The sequence below is a fragment of the Lepidochelys olivacea genome (genome assembly GCF_965140295.1).
Source record: "Lepidochelys olivacea isolate rLepOli2 genome assembly, chromosome: 15".
NCBI classification, from domain to species: domain Eukaryota; kingdom Metazoa; phylum Chordata; order Testudines; family Cheloniidae; genus Lepidochelys; species Lepidochelys olivacea.
In genome coordinates, this window is record NC_140425.1 from 9,858,830 (window position 1) to 9,884,761 (window position 25,932).

Consider the following 25,932-nt stretch of genomic DNA (forward strand, 5'->3'; position numbering starts at 1 on the left):
GTGCCTCTTGTACTTGGACACAGGAAAATCGTTGTAGAAACTTTTCTTCTGCCGATTGATTTCAGTGTGTGGGGTCTTATGTGAACTGCAGTAAAATGTAAGATTCTTTTTTTTTTTTTTTTTAAGTGCCTCGTGCTGTTAATATTTTGACTTAAGCTTCCCCCAAAAAAACTTTGCTGGGAGCCTTATGTGTGTGACTCCAAGGGCAAAAATCAACCCTTACAGCTAAGTAAGGTCATATCACTTGGCAAGTTGTCGTTTGAAGAGGCTGTAACCCCGTGTATCATGTCTTTCCACTGACTTCTCTGCTGCAGTTTCATGTGCCTAATTTACCCAGAATGTAAATCGGATTTTGATTGGAGTGGAGGTTTGTACGTGGAGAAAGGGCAGGGCAGCCTCAGGTCATGCCCTGGAGAAGTCTAGACTGGAACATGTTGGCACAGTCACATCTTTAGTTTTAAAGTGGAAAGGAGCTGGGGCATTTTTGCACCCTAGGGATAGTTTTGAAATCCCAGAGGCGCCATTTCCCCAATAAGCTAAGAACTCCCAATTGCATCATCTTGCTTTTGTAATTTAGGAATATTTTTCTCTAAAGCCACCATGATGCGAGACCTTTTTCGGAGGTTCAGCAATTTTGCATCATGCCTCTCCTGAGGCTTTTGCAATTCAGCTTTCAGAATTACGTGGTTCTCCCTCAGTCCGTTGCATAGCTCCAGCAGAAATAGCAGCCACTGTTTGGGGTTGAAGTTTAAATGTTCCTTTGCATTTCCCATCCATTTTAAACACATTTTCACTGGCATGTGGTTTGGGAGCCCAGGAAGTTGTCGGTGAAAGCATTTTTATTTCCCCTTTGTTCAGTGTGGGCCTGAGTTGCATTTGTAAGTGTAAAAATGTCTCAAATCCATAGCAGGTTTTTTTTTCTGTTGTTTTTGTCCTAAATGTGCTACAGCATAAGATTTTCTCTGGTAAGTAGCTGTTAATTGCTAGAGTCTCATGAAGAGAGGACTTTATTGTTCCTTCACTCCCCAGTTATCAGTAACAATTTGGTCTAACCCAGTCTCCAGATCTCATGAACCATTTCTGTAGAGAGCCAGCTATGGCGGTCACCATATGCCCATGGAGAGCTGATCCCACAATTGTTTCCTATTGGGAGCATAGGGAAAGGTGTGCTTTTGCAAATGCCCCAGTAACTGCTGGCAAATTCTGACTTCTTAATGGCACCCACTCTAGAACTTGCAAAGATTCCTGGAGCCACGTCTGTGGATCAAGCAGGACTCTGATTTCAAAATGTTTGATTCTGCTGTTGAGACTCATGGTCAAGAAGCTAATATTTATGAATAACCATTTAATGTCACCAAAAATATTCCACAGGAGTTGTTACATACCTTTTGGTGCATTAGAGATTTATTCTCTACTTTATTTAGGGGTCTAGAGGACAGAGCACTGGACTGGGACCCAGGAGGCCTAGGTTCTGTATCCCGCTCTGCCACTGGCTTGCTGGGTGAAATTGGACAAATTACTTCACCTCTCTGTGCTTCAGTTTCCTTATCTGTAAAATTGATATAATGATACTGACCTCCTTTGTAAAGTGCTTCAAGATCCATGGATAAAAAGAGCTATCTGGGCTAGATATTATTTGATCCCTTGCATACTATTCATTTAAATGGGTTTCAATACACTTCCGTGGAAGGACGGTGTGGTACATAGAAAAACCAATTATTTTAATACTTGTTCAGTTAAATGCACCTTATTTCCTTTGAGGAAAAAACAAGATTTTTTTACAATTTTCTGTAATGCATCTATTTCTCTTAGGCCACTAAACTGTATGAGAATCAAGGGGCTGTGCAGCTCACAGGATTGGTCACACTGGAAAAGTTGGTGTGACTGCAGCTGGGGTTCTTGGGTGAGCATATTCGATATTACAGGAGTCGTATGCACATTGTTGTTCCACAGTAAACCATAAAGCGCTTTTGCCTTGATTGCTGATAGCTGAAATGCAACAATCTGGTCTTGTCTAGAAACATAAAATAGTCTGTCCCATGTAAACATTAGTCGAAGTGTTAAGATTCAGTTTCAAAACAGGGAAATGGTAGCAGTGTAATTTTATAAATATAGCTTTGCTGTGAGAGACCAAAGGTTTCCTGTTTTGGGATGTCAATGGTGTTTCTGTTTCCATTGTAAATGGTGAGAGATAAACATTAGTTTTATGCTAAATTTCTTTCAGTGTGTGCAGTGTATTCCCACATGATTTCAGATAGCAGATGCTTCATACAACTGTGCTTAAATCTGTTTTTATTTTTAGCGGATCATAACATTTAGACAAAAATAGAATTGACACTATAAACACATATTGAAAAGTTTTCCCCTCATTTTCCAATCAGCTCGATTAAGAAGAACTTGATAAATTATCTTAACCGTAAGACTCACCTCTGTAAGTCCTAGTTTGTCATGATTATTACCACAACTACACAAATATAGTTTACAAGCAACTAGTTCAGAGTAAATTTTTTATTCGATTTCCCCCCAACCAATGAGTTATGAAATGTATCTTTTTAGGAATCCTGGACAGCAGCAATGAAATCTGACCTTAACACTCACAAGTATAAGACAAAAATTAAAATATTTACCAGAGAATTGGTTCCATTTTCATGGGGCCCTGTTTTCCTAAGAACTTCTAAGCAATATTATTTTATAATTTGTATAGGATTTACAAGCATTAGTTAAATAAAATAAACTATAAACACAACAATTTTTGTCATATGGATTTTAAGATTAAAGAAATCTCGAATGAGAAGGTTGGGGACTTCTCTTGCAATTACCTTAGTCTATGATTATTTCTAAATTTAAAAATTTTATATGCAAAGCCAATTTCATGAGCTCAGCAGTGAGTTAGAAAGTCCCAGTTGGAGGTTATACAGCAGCAAATATTGAGTGGCAGTCCCATCTGTCCAAGGCTGTAACTGCATGTGGAGATGGGCTTTATCTCTCTTCAAATGGAAAATGCGTGAGGTGTTGAACCATAACTTACAAGAAAGAGATCTATGAAGGTCAGTCTTCCAGTGTTGTCTACACTCTGCAGACCCAACACAAATCCTGTCTGTTTTGAAGGGACACAGCTGTTGTAAATGGATGGCTTCTGTCAGGATGCAGGCCAGCCAGATAGGTGAAGGTGGTGTTAGAACTTGCTACAAAGTGGTGAGGTGTTTTAACCCATAAAACCAAAGGACTGTCAATTTTTGCAATGATTTGGGATTGACTGACTTGGCAATAATGAAATCTCAGGAAAAATTACTGTGTTCAACTGAATTTTCTGTATGATGAAGAGCTTATTTTTGCTACATTTTCCAAGAACCTTTCCTGAGCAAGTTCAACAAAACCCTCCATATACCTCCATTTGGGTTGGTATGGCAGTCTTTTAAATGCAACACTGGAAACTGGTTTGGTCAGATATAGCTAATCAAATTTACTTCCCCCACTGCATTGGTTCTAACCTGGTTTTTACGTGGCCAAAACTTCCATGTAGCTCAATGAAAATTCACCAGACCTCCAACATGCAGCTGTTGTATAGGAGAATAAACTTCATAGTTGCGCAGTCATTTTTCAATAGTAATTGCACTGCGGAAGAGAAAATGATTAAGCAAATATATAGGTCATGCAGGTCAATACAAATCCATTCACATCTGAACTGGGCCTGTCAACATAATTTTATGGAGGATTTCTAGTAATGGTCTAAATAAGGGCAAAGTTCTTAGTGCTATGGAACCATAAAGGACCAAATCCGAGGAGTTCATTTAGAGCCTCTTGAAGAGGAAGATTCTCAGCCCTTGAGGAGCAATAGGCCTCTGAGTGCAAAAACCTGTACTCTTCAACTATGGTTTCAAATCATAGCACAGCCAGCTAAGGCTTTGAAATAAACTGAATTCCCATGCAAGTTACTGTGTGTCATGTCTTTTAGATGAGATCTTAAAAACCAGTGTGTTGTCTGCCCTGCACTGAAGATCCCATGGTGCGTTTTGTAAGAACAGAGGTTTAGCTGAAAGTTCCTCACTACTCCACCCATAGTGCACTAGTGGTCCCCTCTACCATGGAAGCAACTGCATTTCAGTTTTACACATATAGGCTGACCCCAGTGTGGGGGAAGGAGGGAGAGTAATTTAACTTTCACATTAAAAACATAGGTACATAGGAATACATTTCATCCATAGTAGATAAAGCTCTTGGAATTAAAAGTGCTTTACAAAGAGTATCTCTAGATTCACAACCCGTACTATTTACAGTTTGGTTGCTGTATTTGCTTTTACACTACTGCCACCTCTAACAGTAACAATTGTTATATTGAGCTCTTTTTAATATAATTTTCATTTCTTTGCAGTGTGAAGTCATGCCAGTGCCAATCATAACAAGTCACATCATCCTAGGAGGAAGCTATGGATTTTTAAATGCATTTTAACAGCCAAGGTGTCTTAGTTCTAAGTTACCTTCCCTAGGGATTAGATTTGCTCCTGAAGAAATGAATACGACAAAATGCACATAATGGACCTCATTTCTGTGCATGCTGCATAGATAGTACGGTTACATATAAACACAAAAAGTTTTATATAGTAAAAGTATAAAGTAAAAGTAGACTCTTTACTCTCTAGGACGGCTTTGCTAATAATTCAGCAGTAGTCAAAGAATATACCACAGAGAATAAAACTCCACCCAGAAGTTTCAGTAATTCAATAATTTATTCATCTAAAAAAGTGTGTAAAAGTATATAGCTCTCATCCACAAGGTATATATGAATGACATTTAAAATGGAGGTCTTTATTATTATTGTTTCTTCTTTTTATCAAAGTCTTTTTAGTGTACTGTACCAGCGATATACTGTAGATTTAAAATGAACTTCACATTTTTTTTTTGTTTTCTTTCAAATTGTTGGCTATATATAAAAGAAGCTCACTGCAAAATGCTCAGAGAAAAAAAAAACAAAGAAATTCAGAACTCCCCCGAAATGTACAGCTTTTACATTTAAAAAAGGTTCTGAAATATACATACAAGCATGCTGGACATTCCCTCCTCCCCCCACCCTCTCCCTCTAGCTCAAACAACTGTAATAATAATTTTGATTTCAGCATGATTTCCAAAGTTAGAAATTAAGAAAAAAAAAAAAACTTCTTCACGCTGTAGGAAAGCCAGGGCTTGTACATTTCAGATTAATTCAGTAAAAAACTCACAAGTAAAATAATGCATATTTAAGGGAAATATTATACAGACTTTTTCACACTGAAGTACATAAGATTTTTTCTTTAAAATCTATTGCCATTCATTTATTTTGCACAAAAACATATAAATATGTCAACAACTTCTCTTAACTTAAAAAAAAATTAAATAAAAATGACACCAGATGAAAACTACTCCTTGCTGCCCTTTTTAAATTTTTGCTTAGAACTGGGTTTCTGGGGAAGAAAAGCCCCTGGATAAAAACAGCCCATTAAAAAAAAAAAGCCCCAAACAAAACAATAATTCAAAGTTCAGATGAATCCTGGGAACAAATAACCCCAAAGTGGTAAAAGATTACAAATGTCTACTTTACATTTTTTTCCTCCCCAAGTTAAATTTTTTTTATACAAGTTTACAATCTTCATTTTTTATGCTCTTCAAAAGGCCTTGAGAATTTTCTTTTCTGATTAAGAAAAAATAGTACTGCAATATTTTTAAAGTCAATTTTACACTGTACACATTAGATACAAATGGTTTTGATATCTAATTTTTTTTTTTTTACCTATACATTGCAAAGAGACACCCACATGGGTGGCTTGGAGCAGAGACCGAAATTATCCATTTACAGGTTACTCCTCTGCTTTCACCTTCCCATCACAAAAGCAATTTTTTAATATAATTTGTTTTAAATGTTACATTATCTCAAGAAAAATACTTTTTAAAATCATAGAATTTAATTTTTTTTTAACCAGAACATGAAAGTCTTTTGGAAGAACTTTAAATTTGTAGGATTTTCTCCATAGATAACTAGATCTCACAGCCTGATCCAAGTGCCCTGACCCCTCACATAAGGCAATCCATGCCTGCTGCACAGTGCAACAACAAACATTAGAAAATGGAGTTTAAATATAAACCCCTTGAAGCCTGGAATGAAGGAGTCATAAAAATACTTCAATTCACCATTAACCTTTAAAAATGGCAATTGTTTTACTAAACAAAGTAACTTTTCCACCACAGTGGCATAGCTTCAAGTACTAATTTAATGATATAATTTTTAAAAATTATTTCTTTGAAATAATATTCCTATAGTCAGAAAAAATACACCAGATTTGTAACTGATTCATTGTAAACAAAAAACATACTTTTGGATATGTACATGGACTAGTCTGCCCCGAGCTATGGGTGACTCAGGGTTCAATAATAGTTTTCTAACATCATTAAATTCATTGGAAATAGATCTCAGTCACTGCTCTACAATAGATTAACTTACCCCTTTCAATCTGCCTTTATTCTGGGCTTTAAAATGTTTTCCCTCCCCACCCCTCTCTCTTTTCTTCCATATGGTAGTGTTATCCTTCATTAAACACTGGCCACTTCTTGCTTTAACCAGGCTAAATACAGCTGAATTCTTTAAAGCAGAGCATGTTCTTATCAGAAAATGCTGACACTATTAGAGTTCTGAATGTGCTCCCCTTTCGCACATGGTCTTCCTAATTTGTATTTTGATTGTTACTGTTTTTTAGCTCCATTTCTGATTTCTAGGTCAGAAGAGTAAGAGGTATGTAGATAAATAATCCTCCGCTGGAACGGAGCTGGGTCTTTAGGATCATCTACTGTACCTGGTCCTCTATAATTTAAACAACAAAACCTAAAAATAAATAAAATTAAAATATCTCCAGACCTTTCACATCTACATGGACAGGAAACAAATGCATGCATTCATCCCAATCCACTCTGATAGGAACTCCAGGTAGACAGAAAACTCCATTATTTATAATAGAATATAACTGGTTCTCCTTTTCTGCAAAATCCCAGCTTACGCTGTTCAAACAAAGTAACCTTTAGGCAACCCAAACTGGTCACTACAAGACTTTACGTGCAGGGCTGAAATTGCCCTTAATTGTAAATCAGTTCCCCTTGCAAAAGGACATCGTCTTCAGATTCTTCCTTTTCTTTATTTCACACTGACCAGTAATTACTGGGCCTCTAAAATAATACTGGATTGAGGATACTGTATATTCACTGTTTCTGGATGGGCCCAGATTTTTGATAGAAGCTGCCAGAGATGTGTCAATGGGTCGATTAGTTTTGAACACTGCAGAGATCACGTGTGCTTATGGAGGAACTGAAGCACAGCACAGGACCTCGGGCCTGGTCTGAAGAGAAGCAAAGTTTTGATTTTTGCAGACTGTGGCACATTTCTCAGGTTAAGGGGGGAATGAGCCAGAGGAACAAGTGCTTTTTTATTAAAGTATATTCATGATGGCGTTGTACAGCTGAGTGAGCACCACAAAGTGAACAGGAAGGCAGGAACTGCGATCCTGAGTGGCAGGGTTACACGTGAGCCAGGACAGTGCATTGTACTGCTCCAAAACAAACCTGTAAGAGAGAGAGAGAGACTGAGTGATGGCATTGGTAAATTACGGTCCTGCTCTTCATGCTGTCTTTTCTAAAACATTTACTTGGAAAATTTCCAACCAGCTCTGCAAGTCAGGAATATGTCTGACAAAACTTAGTTTTGTTAGACAGTATCGATTTGCTGGAGCAAAATCTATTGCAGATTCAACAAAATGTTGCTAAAAACCAGGTAGATTTCCATTGGAAACCTGCTGCTGTTCCAGGATTGACTGCTCCGCAGCTGAGCCCTGGGAGCGGCTAGGTTGCCAGCTCCAGGGCAGAGAGATTGGCAGCCTTCAGAGCCCTGGCTGGAGCTGGGTCTCTTGGATCTGGCCAGGCTCCCTGATGCAGAGCAGGAACTACAGAAGTCCTAAAAATCCCAGTTCCAGCGCGGGGCCATGCTAGGGCTTCCAGCTCCCAGCTCGGAACCGAGTGCCTGCATGCCACCCACAGCTCCAAAGCGACTTTCTTTGGAGCTGGGAGCCCGGAAGTCCTAGGATGACATACATGGTCAGCGGCCCCACCCCAGGGCTGGGGACCCTAAGGTTGCTTGTTAGGAGTCTGGATGCCCTGAGGTTACTGGCCCCAACAGTCTGTACGATGGGGCTGCTCTGGACCTGCAGAGGCTCAGCATAACTGACAGTCAGTTTCACATTTTGTTTCAGAAGTGCTGTGTTTTTGAAGCTAATTTTTTTAATTCACAGAGACATTTTGGCAAATTTGGTTTCATTCTGATGCAGCATGAACCCAAATTTCAAAACCCCCAGATATCTTGCTCATCAAAAACAAGTGTTTTGGCCAGCTCTATTGACTTGTACACAGGCTTGCTTGTTTACTTTCTACTCTATCTTTAGGAGAAGGGAAATTGAGAGAGTGCATTAGCTTCTACTTAAAACACAAACAAAAAACCCACCAACCCTATTTCTCTGGATGGGAGAATGTACTCCCAACAAAGTCCCTGCCAGCTTGTTGACTGGTGCAGAGAATATGAGAAATGGCCACTATGCTCCTGCTCTTCCCTCCACTCACTTTCAACTAGTGGTGGCAGTACCTTACTCCAACAAAATTTTCCCATCCCCTCAAGAGGGATGTACGGAGGGTGGCTCTCTTGTGCACCCACAGAGGGCTGAGCACAATGCACACTGGAACTGTTAAAGCAGGGGAGAGATTCTGAGGTTCAAAGCAATGGATCCCTCAGTGATGTTCAGCCAACTGTTCTCATAGCCTTGGGAGGGTGGGGAATGCACAGCCTGGAAGATGTTACCTCAAAACATCTGATGTAGTTTTAGAGTCGAGGGGGTGGGGAACCCGTTGAGAGTTCCTTACAGAGAGAAGTTCATCAGTCTGTGCTACGGAGATATGGTGATGCAGTGAGGCCTATGGAAGGAAAGCGACAAACATAGCCATTTGCGTAACAGGTGTGTCAGCAGATTTCACAAGGACCAGCAGCAATATCTCTGAGAATTTTTAAATAAGCAGATCCCGCCCACTTCCCAGGACAACTTGAAATTTTGGTTAACTAGGTTTAGACTCTAGAGCTGGACATGCTGTTTGTTCTCTGCTGAATCCTACTGTGTCCATATACGTTCTGTATCTCTGCAATTTCATTCTCGAATGCTCATCTGAACTGACCCCAAATTTTTATTACTGGGGGTCAGATGTCTCTGAAAATCACACTGAACTATGTATGGTCCACAGTCACCATATATGCAAAACAGCTATTTCAAGCACTGAAAGCCAAACAGATCATGTAATGTGTTAGCAACAAGACTTATTGCACCCAATGCACTAATGAATCTAGCAGCAGAAAGTCTAAACCTACTAAATGGTTTCAGGAAGGAATCCAGAAAGTTTCTGTCTTGTCTGAGCTGTGTTTTTACTGCTGGAACTGAATCTTAATAGTTCTATTATGCATTCTTAAACCTCAAAAATTGAGGTTTAAAATGAGCAAAAAACCTGATCTTTGATCCCTGCTTTCATATCTGCTTGGGTTGTGATCTCAAATTTAGCAAGCAAAGCAGAGTTGAGCCAAGCATGTACTTAGATAGAAGGTCTCCCTGGAAAACCAGAAGTGCTACAGGAGCTGGCTTGATGACTCACTGAGTTGCCCTCTTCCTTTGGTCAGCGCTGAGCCAACATCTCTTGTATAGGGCTGTTGTGGTGCTGGAGGAGCCGCCTTTCAGCTTATAAATCTGAGTCACTTGTAATCATCAAAACTTAATACAAAATCTATTTCCTCAGCCAAGTTTTCCCACAAAGGTACCCTTACTGATACTAACCAACACTCACTTTTCTATATTCAACAATCACCACTACCACTTTAAACCTGTCTTTTCCTGTCAGGGGAAAGAGTGAAAGACTGGTCTGTTATAGTAGAATGATGGACACCAACATAAGAACCTGTGTAGACAGAAAGACCCAGGGTACTTAAGGAAAGAGTTCAAGATATTAGTTAAATTGGAAATGGGCAAGCACAACAAGACTGTCTTATTACTCTACATCTTGCTTACTTAATTACTTTGGGATTGTATTAGGGGTATATTATTTTCCTCATTCACAAATGTGTAGTTTTGCACAATGTGGGGTTAAGAAACTGCTGCATGCGACCCAACAGGTGACTACATTTTTCGAGTAGTTGAAGCAATTCCAGTGTATATCGGTGTATGTTTTATAAAGTGCTTTGTGATCCTTTGTAATGGGAAGCATTATATACACTGAAGATATTACATCTTAAGTAAAGATTTTGTAGGATAATAAGAATATACACTAAAGACACTAATCCACCTCTTCTCCCTGTTCAGGCATGTCTTCTCCTATTTTATTACTCTTATCTCCTCCCTAACATGTTATGTCTATATAATATTTGTGTAGTTTTGTATTGTTTGGTCTTGCAGCTTTGACAAGCTGTAAAATTGTGCAATTACATAGTTCTATTGGCAATCCCGTGAAGTGTGCAGTATTTGGAAACATATACAAGCTGTAAGTCATTTACCTTTTTGTACTTTTCATTGCCTGCTTCATTATGAAAATCTCCAAAAAGGTAATCACAGAAAAGAAACGAAAGATACTGATTCTATATCTATCCTATTCAGGTTCTTATACTGTGTCCATCACTGTACATCAAGTAAGCTAAGTTTCTGGAACTGCTGTTTTGCTTGAGCAAAAACATTTTTGGTCTTTGTGCCACAGCTGTAGCATGGAAGAATGAGAACTACGGTTTCTTCTTCCTCAGGATGACTAGGCCTTGGGAACTGAAAGCCAGGGCACCTTCCTCTAATATTACTTAATGTGAGGGTGCTTTAGCGTTTGGAAATGGTCAGAATCCACTGTGTGCTTGTGAAGACCAATTCAGTAGGAAAGCAGGCAGCTGGCACACACCAAATCCCAGCACAGAGGGAGCCCCAACCTTGAGTGTCTGTAAGTGGGGGAAGGGATGCTCAAATGACTGCAGATGGAGGCAAGGACCTGAGAGGGAAGAGGAAGCATAAATGGGAATGCAGCAGCCAACTGATTACATTGAAACTCAAACATAACTTTAGTTTTAAATATAATCAGTTGACACCCTTGAAAGGCAGTACTTTCCAGGAAAACGGGGGGTGTCTGTTTACCCTGCCATTATCCCCCTCTAGGGACAGCATACTAGACAAACCTTGAGGAAGAGGGGACACTGGTTTTGTGCCTGTGGACAGGATGACCAGAACCACTGTGGAAGATTCTCAGCTTTGGCAGTTGATACAAAGTATCCTAGAGCAAGAGGCTGTTGCTTCAGCTCTTCAGGGGCTTCTCTGGAAAGAAGACGTTCTCCTTGACTCTAGAGGGAAAAAAAGGAAAAACATCAGCAGCATGAAAATCAATCAGTTCAATCCTTGTTTCACTATCCCAATCCCTTTTCTGTAAGCACCCACAGATACTCACTCCTTGTTTACATACCCCTCAATTCTGAATCCAGTTTTGACTTGTTGCCAGTTATCAAGGTAATCTCAGACTGTGCAACACATTCCCTCTAGCTAGTCACAGAGTTTTTCAGACCACACTATTTAGCCCTAATCTCTGGTAGTGGGGTTCTCCAGATTAACAATCCAGGAGCACCTCAGGTCCCTAAAGAACAACAGAACATGACAGGTTGAAGTGAGTCTGTTCCAGGGCCTAATGGCATGAAATTAAGGCTATATGCAGGGAAATGGGATTTGATCCTGGAGGGAATTGTCCTCTCTAAACTGGCAGAAGATAGGGGCGCTCCAAAGGAAAGGACAGCTGTTTGCAGGCATCTGGATGATTTATAGAGCAGCAGTGGCTGGAGAAATTGTATGGTTTCTACTTTCCCCAAATTTCATGAGCTTTCCCACATCCAGCAGAATACACTTTCAGCATATTGCAAATTCCAGTCATCCTGTCTCTTTGGCTAATGTGAGAGAATTCTAAGAGACTTCCTTTTTGTTCTGTAAAAGTAATTTAGAAATGGCTGTTTTTTGTCGAAGCTGCGTGAGTTCAGAGAGAGAATAATTCAGTCTTTCAAGTTTGAAACTGTATTTGCTCTTTCAGTTACATTTGTTATCGTATGGGTATGACAGAAATTGTACTGACTGTTCACATTACTCTCACATTAGGAAAAACAACACGTACTATATGATATTAATGATACAAGTATCAAGTACTGTACCTACCTATATATAATTCAATAGGAGACATACCTCCTCTGTTCCATTCCTTCCTGTGCTAGTTATGACAATCAATAGTTAATTTCTGTGGTAGAGTATTTATCTGATATAAATTGAGTCACATATGAGATACTGTTATGTTCTCTCACACTAACCAGACATATTTACATTTATTTCATTGGTTAATTTTAAAAAAGGCTAAAAAATCCCATTAGACAAGATTTTATAAGACGACATGATGTCAGTGCAGACATTTCAACTCAAGAATTTTTACTTTTACAGAACAAACTTGAGATGAGTGAAAACCTCAGCCTTCTGGTCCATTAGCTAGGATGTCTTGGCATGGAGACCCCATGCTTGCAGCTCTTACTAGAACACTATTTGATGAACACTGTCCGAGCTATCAATCCTAAGTATTCACATACTGCCATTTTCTGGAGGATTATGAATAAGGCTTAGAACCCTCAGCTCCTCAGGCTCTGGGTTCTTCAGCTGTTAAGGCCATGGTGTGGAGAGAAAGTGGGTGGCATTGGGAGTGCCCAATGCTGGACAAATTGCAACAAGCAGCATTAGGAACTAAGCTCAAATTTTCAGGCATTTTAAGGGAGAAAAATAAAGTTAGCCCATAACTGATACTGAAGTGAAGAAAATGCATTTAAACTGGATAAACAGACACCATTTTCTGTATTCTTTTTGCTTTTATAGGCACTATTCCTAGGAAAACTTTTCTCGTCTTAAGGCTGATGTGAACTATGTTTATGTTTAAGTTTGAGTGGGTAGAGGTATTCACACTCTGCTGAAGAATCAGTTTGATCAGGAAAAAGTAGTGTGGTATGGAACAATATTACAAAAATCATGCATTTTCCCGAATCAGACTCCCCCATGTACTGGACAAAACTCCTTCCTTTGATAAGCTAATAAAAGTTATTAATTGGTTTCTGTATAAGTTTTCTGAAGAGCTATATCAACTGTTCTCACTAGAATAATAAGTCCAACTAGATGTAAAGCAAGTTTGGCATGCTTCCATCTGTAGCTGGTCTCACTGTGGCGGGATGCAGGAGATAAAGGGAATATCTGACTATTTGGTTATACACTGAATTATAAAATGATACTCTGACACATCTCAGTTTCCCTCACCCTCTTTTAAAGTTCTTTACATCACCTGCCATGCTAATGAATATACAGGAAGTTTTCTAAAGCTGATGAGAGGAGTGATGTGTGTTCTGCTCAAGAGAGGTTAATTTCATATTTTAAACTGTAACTGCATTTTTAGGGGTACATTTGTTTTTAGCAAATGTTCTTTCCCATCTTTTTATTCCTTTAATAGATGCAAACATCATGACCTAGAAAGTTGGAAAATATTCTAGACTGAGCCCTGTCTCAGAAGAACCTGGATTGGCAATTAATTTAATCCACCCACTTTTTGATTCAGTGGGGGGGAAACACACCCATCTGATCCCACTACACCCAAATTGGTTTCATCATGAAACCTTCCAGGGCTAGTCCTTGAAGCAGCTCTTTCTCTATCAGTAATATCTTAATCAGGCATCAAAGAAAGTTAAACAGCCCATAAAGTGGTTATGCTTCGAAAGGGCTGCAGCTCACCTGGCTGCGGGCATTTGGAAAATCCAACAGCAGACCTTGAAACTGGCTGTTGAGCAATCAGGGCTTACACTGGTAAACTACAACAATCAATTACATGTTACATGGATGAAGGCTTGACCTTCCCTGACCCAGAAGGTAATGATCACACGCTGTGCTTTTTTAAAAACAAAAATTACACCTCAATTACCAGGCCCTTGTTAATGGTTAAACTGAATTACTATAACAGGTTCACCCAGAGAAGACCTGTCCAGGTCTCCAGGCTCTTTGGTCAATAACCTTTTTGTGCTGCTTTTAAGCCAGTTGGATTGAGTTTTCACTGAGAGTCAATTGTATAAAGTAATTCTTTAAAAATGCAAAAAAACGATAATAGAAACTGAACAACTCAGTAAGTCAGAGAGAGAAACTTGTTAACTGATGCTCAGTGGTGGGAATGGACGGCTCAAGGGTTTGGTAATAGAATATGGAACTTTTCATCTTTAGGGTTGCCAGTTTGAAAACAATTTATGGAGTATAATTTATAACTACTTGATGGCCTTTGAGAAGTGAGTTGAATTATTAGTGTCTAATGGACATATGTCCAGATCACAGAACACTCCTCCCCCCCCCCCATTGACCTTCTTGGAAGTCTCAGCAAGATAGCCCCATAAGGTGACAGTTGAGGCACACTGGCAGCAGGGCAATGTGGCAAGCTTATGCTACTGCTGTGCCTGTTCTGTGATGAAATAAAGGGCTTTATTCTTCAGAGCTGTTAACCTGGCACATTTCTCCAGCTTGAAAAATCACTGAATTTTGTGTGGCCAGAGGGTTTTTAATAAAAGAAACTATTCATTGTTTGAGCATAGTGCTGTTGTGTCACGATGAATTGTTAGCATCATCCACACTCAATAAAGGGTCTGCAGTTAAGATCTTAAGGAGTGTGTATTCTGGACTTCAAATCATACCAGATTTACAATTTCACTGTTTAAAAACAACAAAAATGTACCGCCAGTAGCTGGGAGATGCAAGGACATTGCGTAGTTATAAAAAATATAAATAGTGGATTACAAAAGCAACAGCAAATTCATCCCCATTATATTAGATTTATTTATAAAGTAAAATTCAATCTCTGATTTTTTTAAATAATTGTTGTGAAGCATGTTTCAGCTTTAACTTCAACACTTCCCTAATAAAAGCCTCCCTGCTGCCACATTATAAATGCAGTGCCTGCAGTTTTTGCATGTTTGTCATGGAAAGGATTATGATGGGCATAAATAAAAGCACCATGAAGTCTCTTACACAACTGAGAGAATGTGTATGTGTAAGACAACCCTGCCAGACTTGCTTCAAAATTATGCTAAATTTGATTCAACAATTCTTTCTCAAATTAACAAAATTTGCATTTTAAATCACCATTGATGCTGGAACCAACGTCTCAGAAGCCACTTTAAACAGAAACAACTTAGAAAGAGCATGCACCCAGGGCTATTTTTTTTCCAGAGAAAACAAAATTAGCATAAAACTCCAGCACCTGCAGAGCTTATGTTCTGACACTGGGTTTTATCGTGAGGAAAAATAGTCCGCTCAGAAACCAATTCCTTTTTCTGGAAAATCATTTATGAAGACTTTGAAACTAGGCCAATATCTAAAACCATCTTCTCAAATCCTGCTCTGATGCCAGAAGCAGGAACTTGTTTTCTCTTGCCACAGAGGGCAGGACAAGAGGCAATGGGTTCGAACTACATCACAGCAGAATTAGATTAAATCTAAGAACAATAGGACAATGGAACAGACTGCCCTAGGGAGTCTGTGGAAGATTCTTGACTGGAAGTTTAAAAGGAGGCTGAACAGCCAAGTCTTGGATGGTTTAGACACAGCAAATCCTGCATCTTGGCAGGGGGCTAGACTAGATCACTCTGATGGTCCCTTCTAACCCTATGAATTAGTAGGGGAAGCTAAAGTGGACGGGAACCTGGAGGCAGTGACCATGAGATGGTTGAATTCAGGATCCTGACACAGGGAAGAAGGGAGAGCAGCAGAATACGGACCTGGACTTCAGAAAAGCAGACTTTGACTCCCTCAGGGAACTGATGGGCAGGATCCCCTGGGAGGATAACTAACATGAGGGGGAAAGGAGTCCAGGAGAGCTTGCTGTATTTTAAAGAATCTTTATTGAGGTTACAGGGACAAACCATCCCAATGTGTAGAAAGAATAGTAAATGTGGCAGGCGACCAGCTCCTCTTAACGGTGAAATCCTTGCTGATCTTGAACACAAAAAAGAAGCTTACAAGAAGTGGAAGATTGGACAAATGACCAGGGAAGAGTATAAAAATATTGCTCGGGCATGCAGGAGTGAAATCAGGAAGGCCAAATCACACCTGGAGTTGCAGCTAGCAAGAGATGTTAAGAGTAACAAGAAGGGTTTCTTCAGGTATGTTAGCAACAAGAAGAAAGTCAAGGAAAGTGTGGGCCCCTTACTCAATGAGGGAGGCAACCTAGTGACAGAGGATGTGGAAAAAGCTAATGTACTCTCAATGCTTTTTTTGCCTCTGTCTTCACGAACAAGGTCAGCTCCCAGACTGCTGCACTGGGCAGCACAGCATGGGGAGGAGGTGACCAGCCCTCTCTGGAGAAAGAAGTGGTTCGGGACTATTTAGAAAAGCTGGACATGCACAAGTCCATGGGGCCAGATGTGCTGCATCCGAGAGTGCTAAAGGAGTTGGCGGATGTGATTGCAGAGCCATTGGCCATTATCTTTGAAAACTCATGGCGATCGGGGGAAGTCCCGGATGACTGGAAAAAGGCTAATGTAGTGCCTATCTTTAAAAAAGGGAAGGAGGAGGATCCTGGGAACTACAGGCCAGTCAGCCTCACCTCAGTCCCTGGAAAAATCATGGAGCAGGATCTCAAGGAATCAATTCTGAACCTCTTAGAGGAGAGGAAAGTGATCAGGAACAGTCAGGATGGATTCACCAAGGGCAAGTCATGCCTGACTAATCTAATTGCCTTCTATGACGAGATAACTGGCTCTGTGGATGAGGGGAAAGTGGTGGACGTGTTGTTCCTTGACTTTAGCAAAGCTTTTGACACGGTCTCCCACAGTATTCTTGCCAGCAAGTTAAAGAAGTATGGGCTGGATGAATGCACTATAAGGTGGGTAGAAAGTTGGCTAGAATGTTGGGCTCAACGGGTAGTGATCAATGGCTCCATGTCTAGTTGGCAGCCGGTATCAAGTGGAGTGCACCAAGGGTCGGTCCTTGGGCCGGTTTTGTTCAATATCTTCATTAATGATCTGGAGGATGGTGTGGATTGCACCCTCAGCAAGTTCGCAGATGACACTAAATTGGGAGGAGAGGTAGATACGCTGGAGGGTAGAGATAGGATACAGAGGGCCCTAGACAAATGAGAGGATTGGGCCAAAAGAAATCTGATGAGGTTCAACAAGGACAAGTGCAGAGTCCTGCACTTAGGACGGAAGAACCCCATGCACCGCTACAGACTAAGGACCGAATGGCTCGGCAGCAGTTCTGCAGAAAAGGACCTAGGGGTTACAGTGGACGAGAAGCTGGATCTGAGTCAACAGTGTGCCCTTGTTGCCAAGAAGGCCAATGGCATTTTGGGATATATACGTAGGGGCCTTGCCAGCAGATTGAGGGACGTGATCATTCCCCTCTATTCGACATTGGTGAGGCCTCATCTGGAGTACTGTGTCCAGTTTTGGGCCCCACACTAGGAGGAGGATGTGGAAAAATTGGAAAACGTCCAGCGGAGGGCAACAAACATGATTGGGGACTGGAACACATGACTTATGAGGAAAGGCTGAGGGAACTGGGATTGTTTAGTCTGCGGAAAAGAAGCATGAGGGGGGCTTTCAACTACCTGAAAGGGGGTTCCAAAGAGGATGGATCTAGACTGTTCTCAGGGGTAGCTGATGACAGAACAAGGAGTAATGGTCTCAAGTTGCAATGGGGGAAGTTTACGTTGGAAATTAGGAAGAACTTCTTCACTAGGAGGGTGGTGAAACACTGGAATGCGTTACCTAGGGAGGTGGTGGAATCTCCTTCCTTAGAAGTTTTTAAGGTCAGGCTTGACAAAGCTCTGGCTGGGATGATTTAATTGGGGATTGGTCCTGCTTTGAGCAGGGGGTTGGACTAGATGACCTCCTGAGGTCCCTTCCAACCCTGATATTCTATGATTCTATGCATTGTTCCAAATCATCATAATCTTTGCTTTTCATGAATACAGATGGACATCCATTCAAGGGTGTAGAATATGGCTCTGGCACAAGAAGCAAAAGCTCCTATACGAATCAAGTTCCACAATGACAATTAGCTATCACTAACTTTGGAGTGGGTGATATAAATAAAGGTGTAACTGGAGCACCTTTCATCTTCTCTGACAGTAGCTAGCTAACATCTTCAACTTTTTACTGTTAACTTCAAGGCTTCTTTCTCCATTAATTTCTGTCTGCAGTCAGCTGGTTAATTTTCAGAAACTACAGAAAATGCTTTGTTGGAGGATTACTTAATATGTATGTGTCTTACAGATCCTTACCCTACTGTGCTGAAAGTGAGATCCCACGCCAATCCCAGAAGGGGAACCAGGGGAAGGAACTGGAGAGGAATTTGGAGAAGAGTGGAGATTCCCCGTGATTAAAATTCCAATGTCATTGTCCATGTCATCTGGGAATGGGAGGTCAAACATGTCATCTGAAAGAAAGGGAGAGAAAAAGATAAGTCCCTTGTCTAGCCTGTGATCCAGTTAAAATAAATAAAGTCCTGTTCACTGATCTACTGTACATTAGACACCAATTCCCTTTTCCAGAATGCTCCTATTGCGACGGCCTTGATCTGTACACTGAAAAGGCTGCTGAAGGCAAGCAGTACATCTTTTATTATTTTATCCCACTTAGTCAGCACTTTTGATCCCAGCAGCAGATTTAAAAACAAAAATAAGGTTGACAGATTGGCTGACATCTCTGACAATCCTGAATTTTAGAGATGGTCATATACTGAACAAAAGATTTTCATGTCAAATCAGCTTGCTAGCAGTCCAAATGGAAATAATTGTTAGGTTAGACTGAATTAACTCTCACAGCAGTTGGTCATAGCTGCTCTCAGCAATCTAATTGTCAACAAAATATTTGAAACGCATTAAAAACTAAAATGTATTTAAGTTAGCCTTTAGCAGGTGCTGTACTTTAAGCTTTTAGTGCTACAGGCCAGATTCTGGCAGCCTCACTCACGTCATCTTATTCTGTGAGTAGTCTCATTGACTTCAAGAGAACTGCTCAGAGAGTGAAGTACTACTCAATGTAAGGATAGCAGAATCTGGCCTTTAGTGAAATACGAGGTTAGAAATTAATTTCATAATTACTTCAAAATACTGCATATTATTTTGCTAAGTCTCTGATTTTTATATGAAACTTTCATTTTCCCATTGGCCCAAAAATGAAAACAAAGCCTGATGAATTGCCATTTTATCTCATGAAAACTCATCAATTCATATCATTATTGTACCCTGGATTAATCTAAATAATATCTGTGAGAGCCCAATGGAGGCCTGGAATATAGGATAGCTTAGAACAGAGGTTCTCATACTGTAGTTCACAGAGAGCTGGGACCTTGATTCTCACTGCTTCTACAGTCATCCATGGTTTTGTTTTTTTGTTTTTAAAAAGCATCAACTTATGTTAAAGCAACCGAAAATGTGGAGAAGCTATGTTAGCTGACTCCAAGGGAGGACACAGGTTCTCCCCCATGTACCTGGAGCAGCTAGAGAAGCCAGAGCTGAGTCAGAAGTTGCCAGTGATAAATCATTCTAATAATAATCTCACTGTATGAGGAGAGATTAAAGAGGCTAGGACTTTTCAGCTTGGAAAAGAGGAGACTAAGGGGGGATATGATAGAGGTCTATACAATCGTGAGTGGTGTGGAGAAAGGGAATAAGGAAAAGTTATTTACTTGTTCCCATAATATAAGAACTAGGGGCCACCAAATGAAATTAATGGGTAGCAGGTTTAAAACAAATAAAAGGAAGCTCTTCTTCACGCAGCGCACAGTCAACCTGTTAGGTTCACTCCCTCTGGGGCACCTGGCATTGGTCACTGTCAGCAGACAGGATACTGGGCTGGATGGACCTTTGGTCTGACCCAGTATGACCATTCTTATGTTCTTGTTCATTATGCCTCCCAACCCCCGGCACACACCTCCAAAAAGCATGACTTAGTGCAACAGACATGCTAAATGCTAAAATACTTCCATACTTCCACAACAGACATGCTAAAATACCTAAATACTTCCATAATACTTTGCCATTTATGCATTTGCTGTAGATACATAAGGACAGTGGCTAGACAGCAAATGGAATGAGATGACCCATATAATCATAAAAAGGAGGGGAGCTGGTCCATGAAACATTCTCTTAAGATGTGGTCCAAGCAATGAAAGCTGACAAATGCCAAGCTTAGAGGATTTTAGAATTGGTTCGAAAAAATAGGTCAACATTTTTATGAAAAATGTATCCCTTTTTTAATCAAAAAGTTTCAACCAGCTCTAGAGGTTTGCATTGGTATATACAGCCTTTCACCTGCAAATCAATGATTTGATTAGGTTGTGACCAAAAGTTGTTATATTATGTTGGTTCAATGGCTTAAATGAAATTTAAGTGATGGCCTCAGTCCAGTTCTTAGTGGACTGACATCCACATCACACAACCACCACGAGTTGCAGCTTTTCCTGTCAGTCTTAGGACTGAATGGACACTGAGACAATTTGCTCTTTCTCCTAGAGAAGTCCCTCCAAAACAGAATTAAGTCACATTAGCGAGATGAGAAAACTTGAACTCCAGCTGATCATGTTCCATCTGTTCTGTTGCTAAAGAAAGTTCACTTCCCTGGACTGTCAATCCATTTTATTATTTTGCTTAATTTATTTTTTAAATAAAGACACCTGAATAGTTGTTATTTTTGGGCTCCAGACTTATTAACTAATAAAAATATTTTAAAAGAACAGCCAGTTTAAATCCAAGTTTAGATAACTTTATTATGCCCAGTTACTGTTATAGCTCTGATAAGTGGCATCATATAGTTATCTCGGCACTTACGACTTCCTGGTACAAGGGACAGATAGAGGAAAAAGAAGAGGTTACTTGTACAGTAACTAGAGTTCTTCGAGATGTTTGTCCTGATGGGTGCTCCATTTCAGGTGTGTATGCCCTCCACATGCCTTTGATCAGAGATTTTTGGTAGCAGTACCCGCTTGATCTGCACCTGTGCTCTAGACACCCTTGTCCTCCATACCAAGTGTACATAGGGCAGCATGGTAAAACTACCCTCAGTTCCGTCTGTACCACAAAGTCCCGCGAGACAAGATTCCAATGCAGAGGGAAAGGAAGGTGGGTAGTGGAGCACCCACAGTGACAAACACCTTAAATGAACTCCAGTTCCTATACAAGGTAGTTAACCCCTCCTTCTTTATATCCATATGGCCACTCCACTTCAGGTGACTCCTTACCAGTACACCCTGCAGGAGGTAGAAGCTTCGGAACCAGATTTAAGGCTGATAACAGAACTGTAATACCAAAGGCAACATCTGCCCTAGATGTGTGCACTAAAGCATCGCGTTTGGAGAAACTGTGAACGGAAGCCCAAGTGGCAGCTCTGCAAATTTCCGCAACTGGTATATTTTTAACCGTGTCATGGAAGTACACTGACATCTGGTAGAAATGGCTATTATTTTAGGAGGGGCTGAACATTAACAGCCTCAAAACAAGAGAGGATGCAATCCAAAACTCACTTTGAAATTCTTTGGGTGAAAATCATGGATCCCTCAGCCCTATCTGCAAAAGAAACAGTCAGAGACTTTCTGAATGGTTGGGTTCTATCCAGACATAAGGCTAATACCCTTCTAACACATAATATATGGAGGACAGCTTCCTCCTTGGTCTTATGTGGCTTAGAGAAGAAAACTGCATATTGAATGAGCTGGTTGGCATGGCAGTCTGAGGATACCTGAGGTAAAAACTTGTGATGTGACAGAAGGGATATTTTCTCCTTGTAGAAAACTGAAAGGGGGATCTATCATTAATGCACTGGAATATTGGTGGCAAAGGAAAGTTTCATCAAACAACTGGAGGACCAAATTTAAATCCCACACCACACTGAGCTCTCTGGTATCTGGGAAACAGTTAATCAACCCTTTGAAAATCCCTCCACATGGGAATGGAAGGCACTAATAGCCTCTAAATGAACTTGAACAGAATTCAGGGGAAGTCTTGACTTCTTCAAGTCCAACAGGTAATCCAGAACAGCTGAGAGGGAAGAATGGACAGGTGACAACGGTCACTGGATACACTAATGATGAAATCTCTTCCATTTTTGCTGGTAAGTCTTCCTAGTTGAGTCTTTTCTGCTGTTTAATAAAACTTATTGCACCTCTCTCAAACAAGAGACTTCTACCCTAGAGAACCATCAAGGAACCAAGCCCTGAGCCATAGAATGTTCAAATCGGGGTGAAGAACTGGACCAACTCAACTCTTGAGTTAGCAAGTGGGAAATAACTGGAAGCTGTAAGGCTGGGTCAGAAGTGAGGTGAATCAGCGAAGGAAACCAAACTTGTCTTGGCCAAGTTGGTATAACCTTTGCTCTGTTTTTCTTGATCTTGTTTAGTACCTTGAATATCAATGGTAACAGGTGACAGGCATAAAGGAGGAAGGCTTGCCTCATGGATTGATGGCTTATGCATCCTTTAAAGCAAAGTTTCTTGCACTTTCTGTTTATGGTGGTGATAATGACTCTACACGTTAGGAAAATATGTTTGAGGATCAGGCTGTCTGATGCCCACTCATAATCTTGGGAGAAGTGCCTGCTCAAATAATCAGCCATGGTGTTTTTATTGCCTAGAAGCTAAGAGGCTGAAATGAAAACGTGATTGGCTATGCACTAGGTCCATAGCTTTATTGTTCCAGCACAAAGAGAAAGAGATCTCCCACCTCCTTGGTGATTTTTGTAGTATATCTATCTATGTTGGCTGCTATGATCTTGATGGATAGACCCTTGATTATTGGAAGGAAGTGAATGCAGGCACACCTGACCACCATGAGCTCCAGGAGACTGATGTAGAGAGAGGTCTCCTGGGCAGACCTTTTGCCTGAGACAGTCTGTATGGAGATGAGCTACCTATCGCTTGAGGGATGCATCTGAGGTTATAGGGACTGTAGTGGGAAGTTCAATAAAGGAAACTCCTGCACAGACCTTGGATGGGTTCTCCCACCAACTGAGTGAGTGCAGAACTCGATAAGGAAAGGACACCAATTTGTCAAGACTCAGTTTGTTTGGACTGTAGACGATTCTCAGCTTTGGAAGCAGTGTAGGTGCAACCTGGTGTGTAGTGTGGCAAAAATGCAAGCTGCCATAGGACCTACATGTTGAAGACAACATTTGACCATTGTTTGTGGGCTTTGTTGAACACTGCAAGTCAGATTTGTCAGTACTGTAAATCCGACAGTAGGTAAGCCCTGGATGTTACGACATCCAGAGATGCCCATATAAACGGTTTATACTGAACTGCTGTCAAAGTGGACTTTTCCACATTGAGTTGGAGTCCTAACCTGTTGAATAGGGTCATAGATTTCCTTACTGCAGAGACTTCATTGTATGATTAGCCCATAAGGAGCCAACTGTTGAGGTAAGGAAACACCATTATTCCACACTAACATAGGTGAGCAGCCTCCACTGCCAGGATCTTCTAAAAGACCCTCGTGGATGAATTAACCAAATGGGAGCACCCGATACTGGAAGTGATTCTGGCTGACCATGAAACAGAGGAATCTTTTGTGAGATGGATGTACCACAAGGTGAAAACAGGCATTCTGAAGGTTGAATCTAAATGATGGAATTATAGTTGCGAAAGTTACCATCCTGAACTTTTGCACTTTGATTAAAGTATTCAGCACCCTGAGATCTAAGAGCAGTCTCCATCTCCTGTTCTTTTTGGGAACCAGAAAGTACTTGGAATGAAACCCCTTACCTCTCTGTTGGCAGAAACCAGTTCTATGGCTCTGTAGAGGAGGGAGAGGATTTGTGTCTCAATAAGTTTCAGAGTAACAGCCGTGTTAGTCTGTATTCGCAAAAAGAAAAGGAGAACTTGTGGCACCTTAGAGACTAACCAATTTATTTGAGCATAAGCTTTCGTGAGCTACAGCTCACTTCATCGGATGCATACAGTTTCCACAGTATGCATCCGATGAAGTGAGCTGTAGCTCACGAAAGCTTATGCTCAAATAAATTGGTTAGTCTCTAAGGTGCCACAAGTACTCCTTTTCTTTTTGTCTCAATAAGCGTTTGTGAGATGGGTTTCTGAAACAGGATAAGAAGGGGTCGGGGTGGGGGGAATGGAAATAAAGAAGATGAATAACCTGATGCTACAACCCCCAAAACTCATCTGCCAGATGTAATCTGCTCCCATGAAGGCCGAAACCAGGGAAGAGAGTCTGCAACAGTTGGGAGAAGGTAGAAAGAATAGTGCAGTTCTAGATTCTGAGTTGGGGGCTGTTCTTGACCATCAACCAAAACATCAACATTGACATTTAGATGACAAGGAAGATTTGATAGTACTGGAAGATACAACAAATGTTTTCTTTTCTGAAACCCAGGCCTCTTCTTAGATGGTTCAGAAGACTAGGGAACTGACTGGGTAGAATCTTTGATCTGTCTGTGACCTGCTAAATTTTCTGTTGTTCATAGATGTGTAGAGCCCAAGAGATGTGTGGCCTTCAACTCCTTGAGAATGTGCAAGGATTCAACAGTGAACTCACTCAAGAGCTTAAGTCAACCAAAAAGAAGGCCTTCTACAGTGTTCTAGATTTCCCTTGGGAATCTTGATGTTTGCCACCAAGATGCATGATGCATGACAACTGCTGTAGAAATAGATCAGGCTGCTGTGTCCTCTCCATCAAGGTCACTGCTAAGAGCTGAACCTCTGTGATGATCATCTGAAACTGTTCCCTATTTTCTAGAGGGAGATGTTCAATAAACAAATTGCATTTGCTATAGTTTGTGTGTTTATATTGAGTAATCAGAGCTTGATAATTAGTGGTCCTAAACTGTAACATTGTGAATGAGTAGCTCTTGTGACCAAAGAGATCTAGGCATTTTTGGCCTTTATGATGTGGCACTGCTTTTAAGCAAGTGACAGACATCACTGGTTTGGTCAATGCAATGTACCTCTCTACAGGCATGCATGCCTAAACTTATTCTTCCAGTTTATCCTGGATCTACTCTTGAACATCCAACAGATGTTGCACTTAGTTGGGATATGCATGTCTCCCAAACAACAAATACAAGAAAGACCATCACTGACCAGGACAGATTCCTGGCAATGTTTGAATCCCAGGGAAACAGGTTTACCCTGGGTAAATAACTATTGAGAAGAGGACCCCTTCAAAAATGGGGCATGGGAGGGTTGTCTAAGGAAATAAACCTCATAGATAAAAAGAAAAATTCTAAATCGAGATTGAACTAAAAGTAGAGCTACACCTAAAACTAAACAAACCAAGAAGCTATTCCTAGAGCAATCTAGAAGTGGGGAGCGCAGTACTCTCTGCCTCAGACTGAGGCAGTTGACAGCAGTTCGTCCACATTGCTATCTGTACAAGGCATGAGGATGGCTAAGAGCACGTGTGTGGACCGAAGTAGAACATTAACTTCTTTGGAAAACTGTTACTACTACTACTGTTATTCCTAATTCTTGGAACCACCTTGTCAGCCTGGACCAGGCATTGTTAAGACAGGTCATCCATAAGGACGGGAAAAGTGGCTGACTGATGAGCCACATTAAGGGTATTCTCTGGAGCACATACTTGGGTGGAGCTCTGCCAGGCCAGGTTTGCTTGCTCTGTAGAAACTTCTGTGGATTATGGGTTCTAAATTGCTTTTGCTTAAAATCCTATGACAAATGGCAATCTGTCTCGTTTTAAATAATAATTGCTGGTTGTTTGCTAAATTCAATTGAGTTTGTGTGTTCTTCTGCTCTTTCTACCTTTAAAGCGAAGTGCTAATAATACTTAAAGGTCTTAGAGAGACTGAAACATTAG

At 40.6% G+C, this 25,932-nt stretch overlaps 1 protein-coding gene across 2 annotated transcripts in view; it reads right to left on the reverse strand.

Moving 5' to 3' along the window:
• Nucleotides 1-4,750: 4,750 nt before the first annotated feature.
• MED13L (mediator complex subunit 13L) overlaps nt 4,751-25,932 on the reverse strand; it is a 462,169-nt gene continuing 440,987 nt past the window's right edge. For both annotated transcript variants that reach the window (XM_084649484.1, XM_084649483.1), the window contains exons 28-31: nt 18,394-18,548; nt 11,249-11,410; nt 8,864-8,976; nt 4,751-7,581 (exon numbers count right to left, since the gene is read on the reverse strand). In XM_084649484.1, coding sequence (XP_084505610.1) covers nt 7,449-7,581; nt 8,864-8,976; nt 11,249-11,410; nt 18,394-18,548 — 563 coding nt within the window. In that variant the 3' untranslated portion in view covers nt 4,751-7,448. The remainder of the gene's footprint in view (nt 7,582-8,863; nt 8,977-11,248; nt 11,411-18,393; nt 18,549-25,932) is intronic.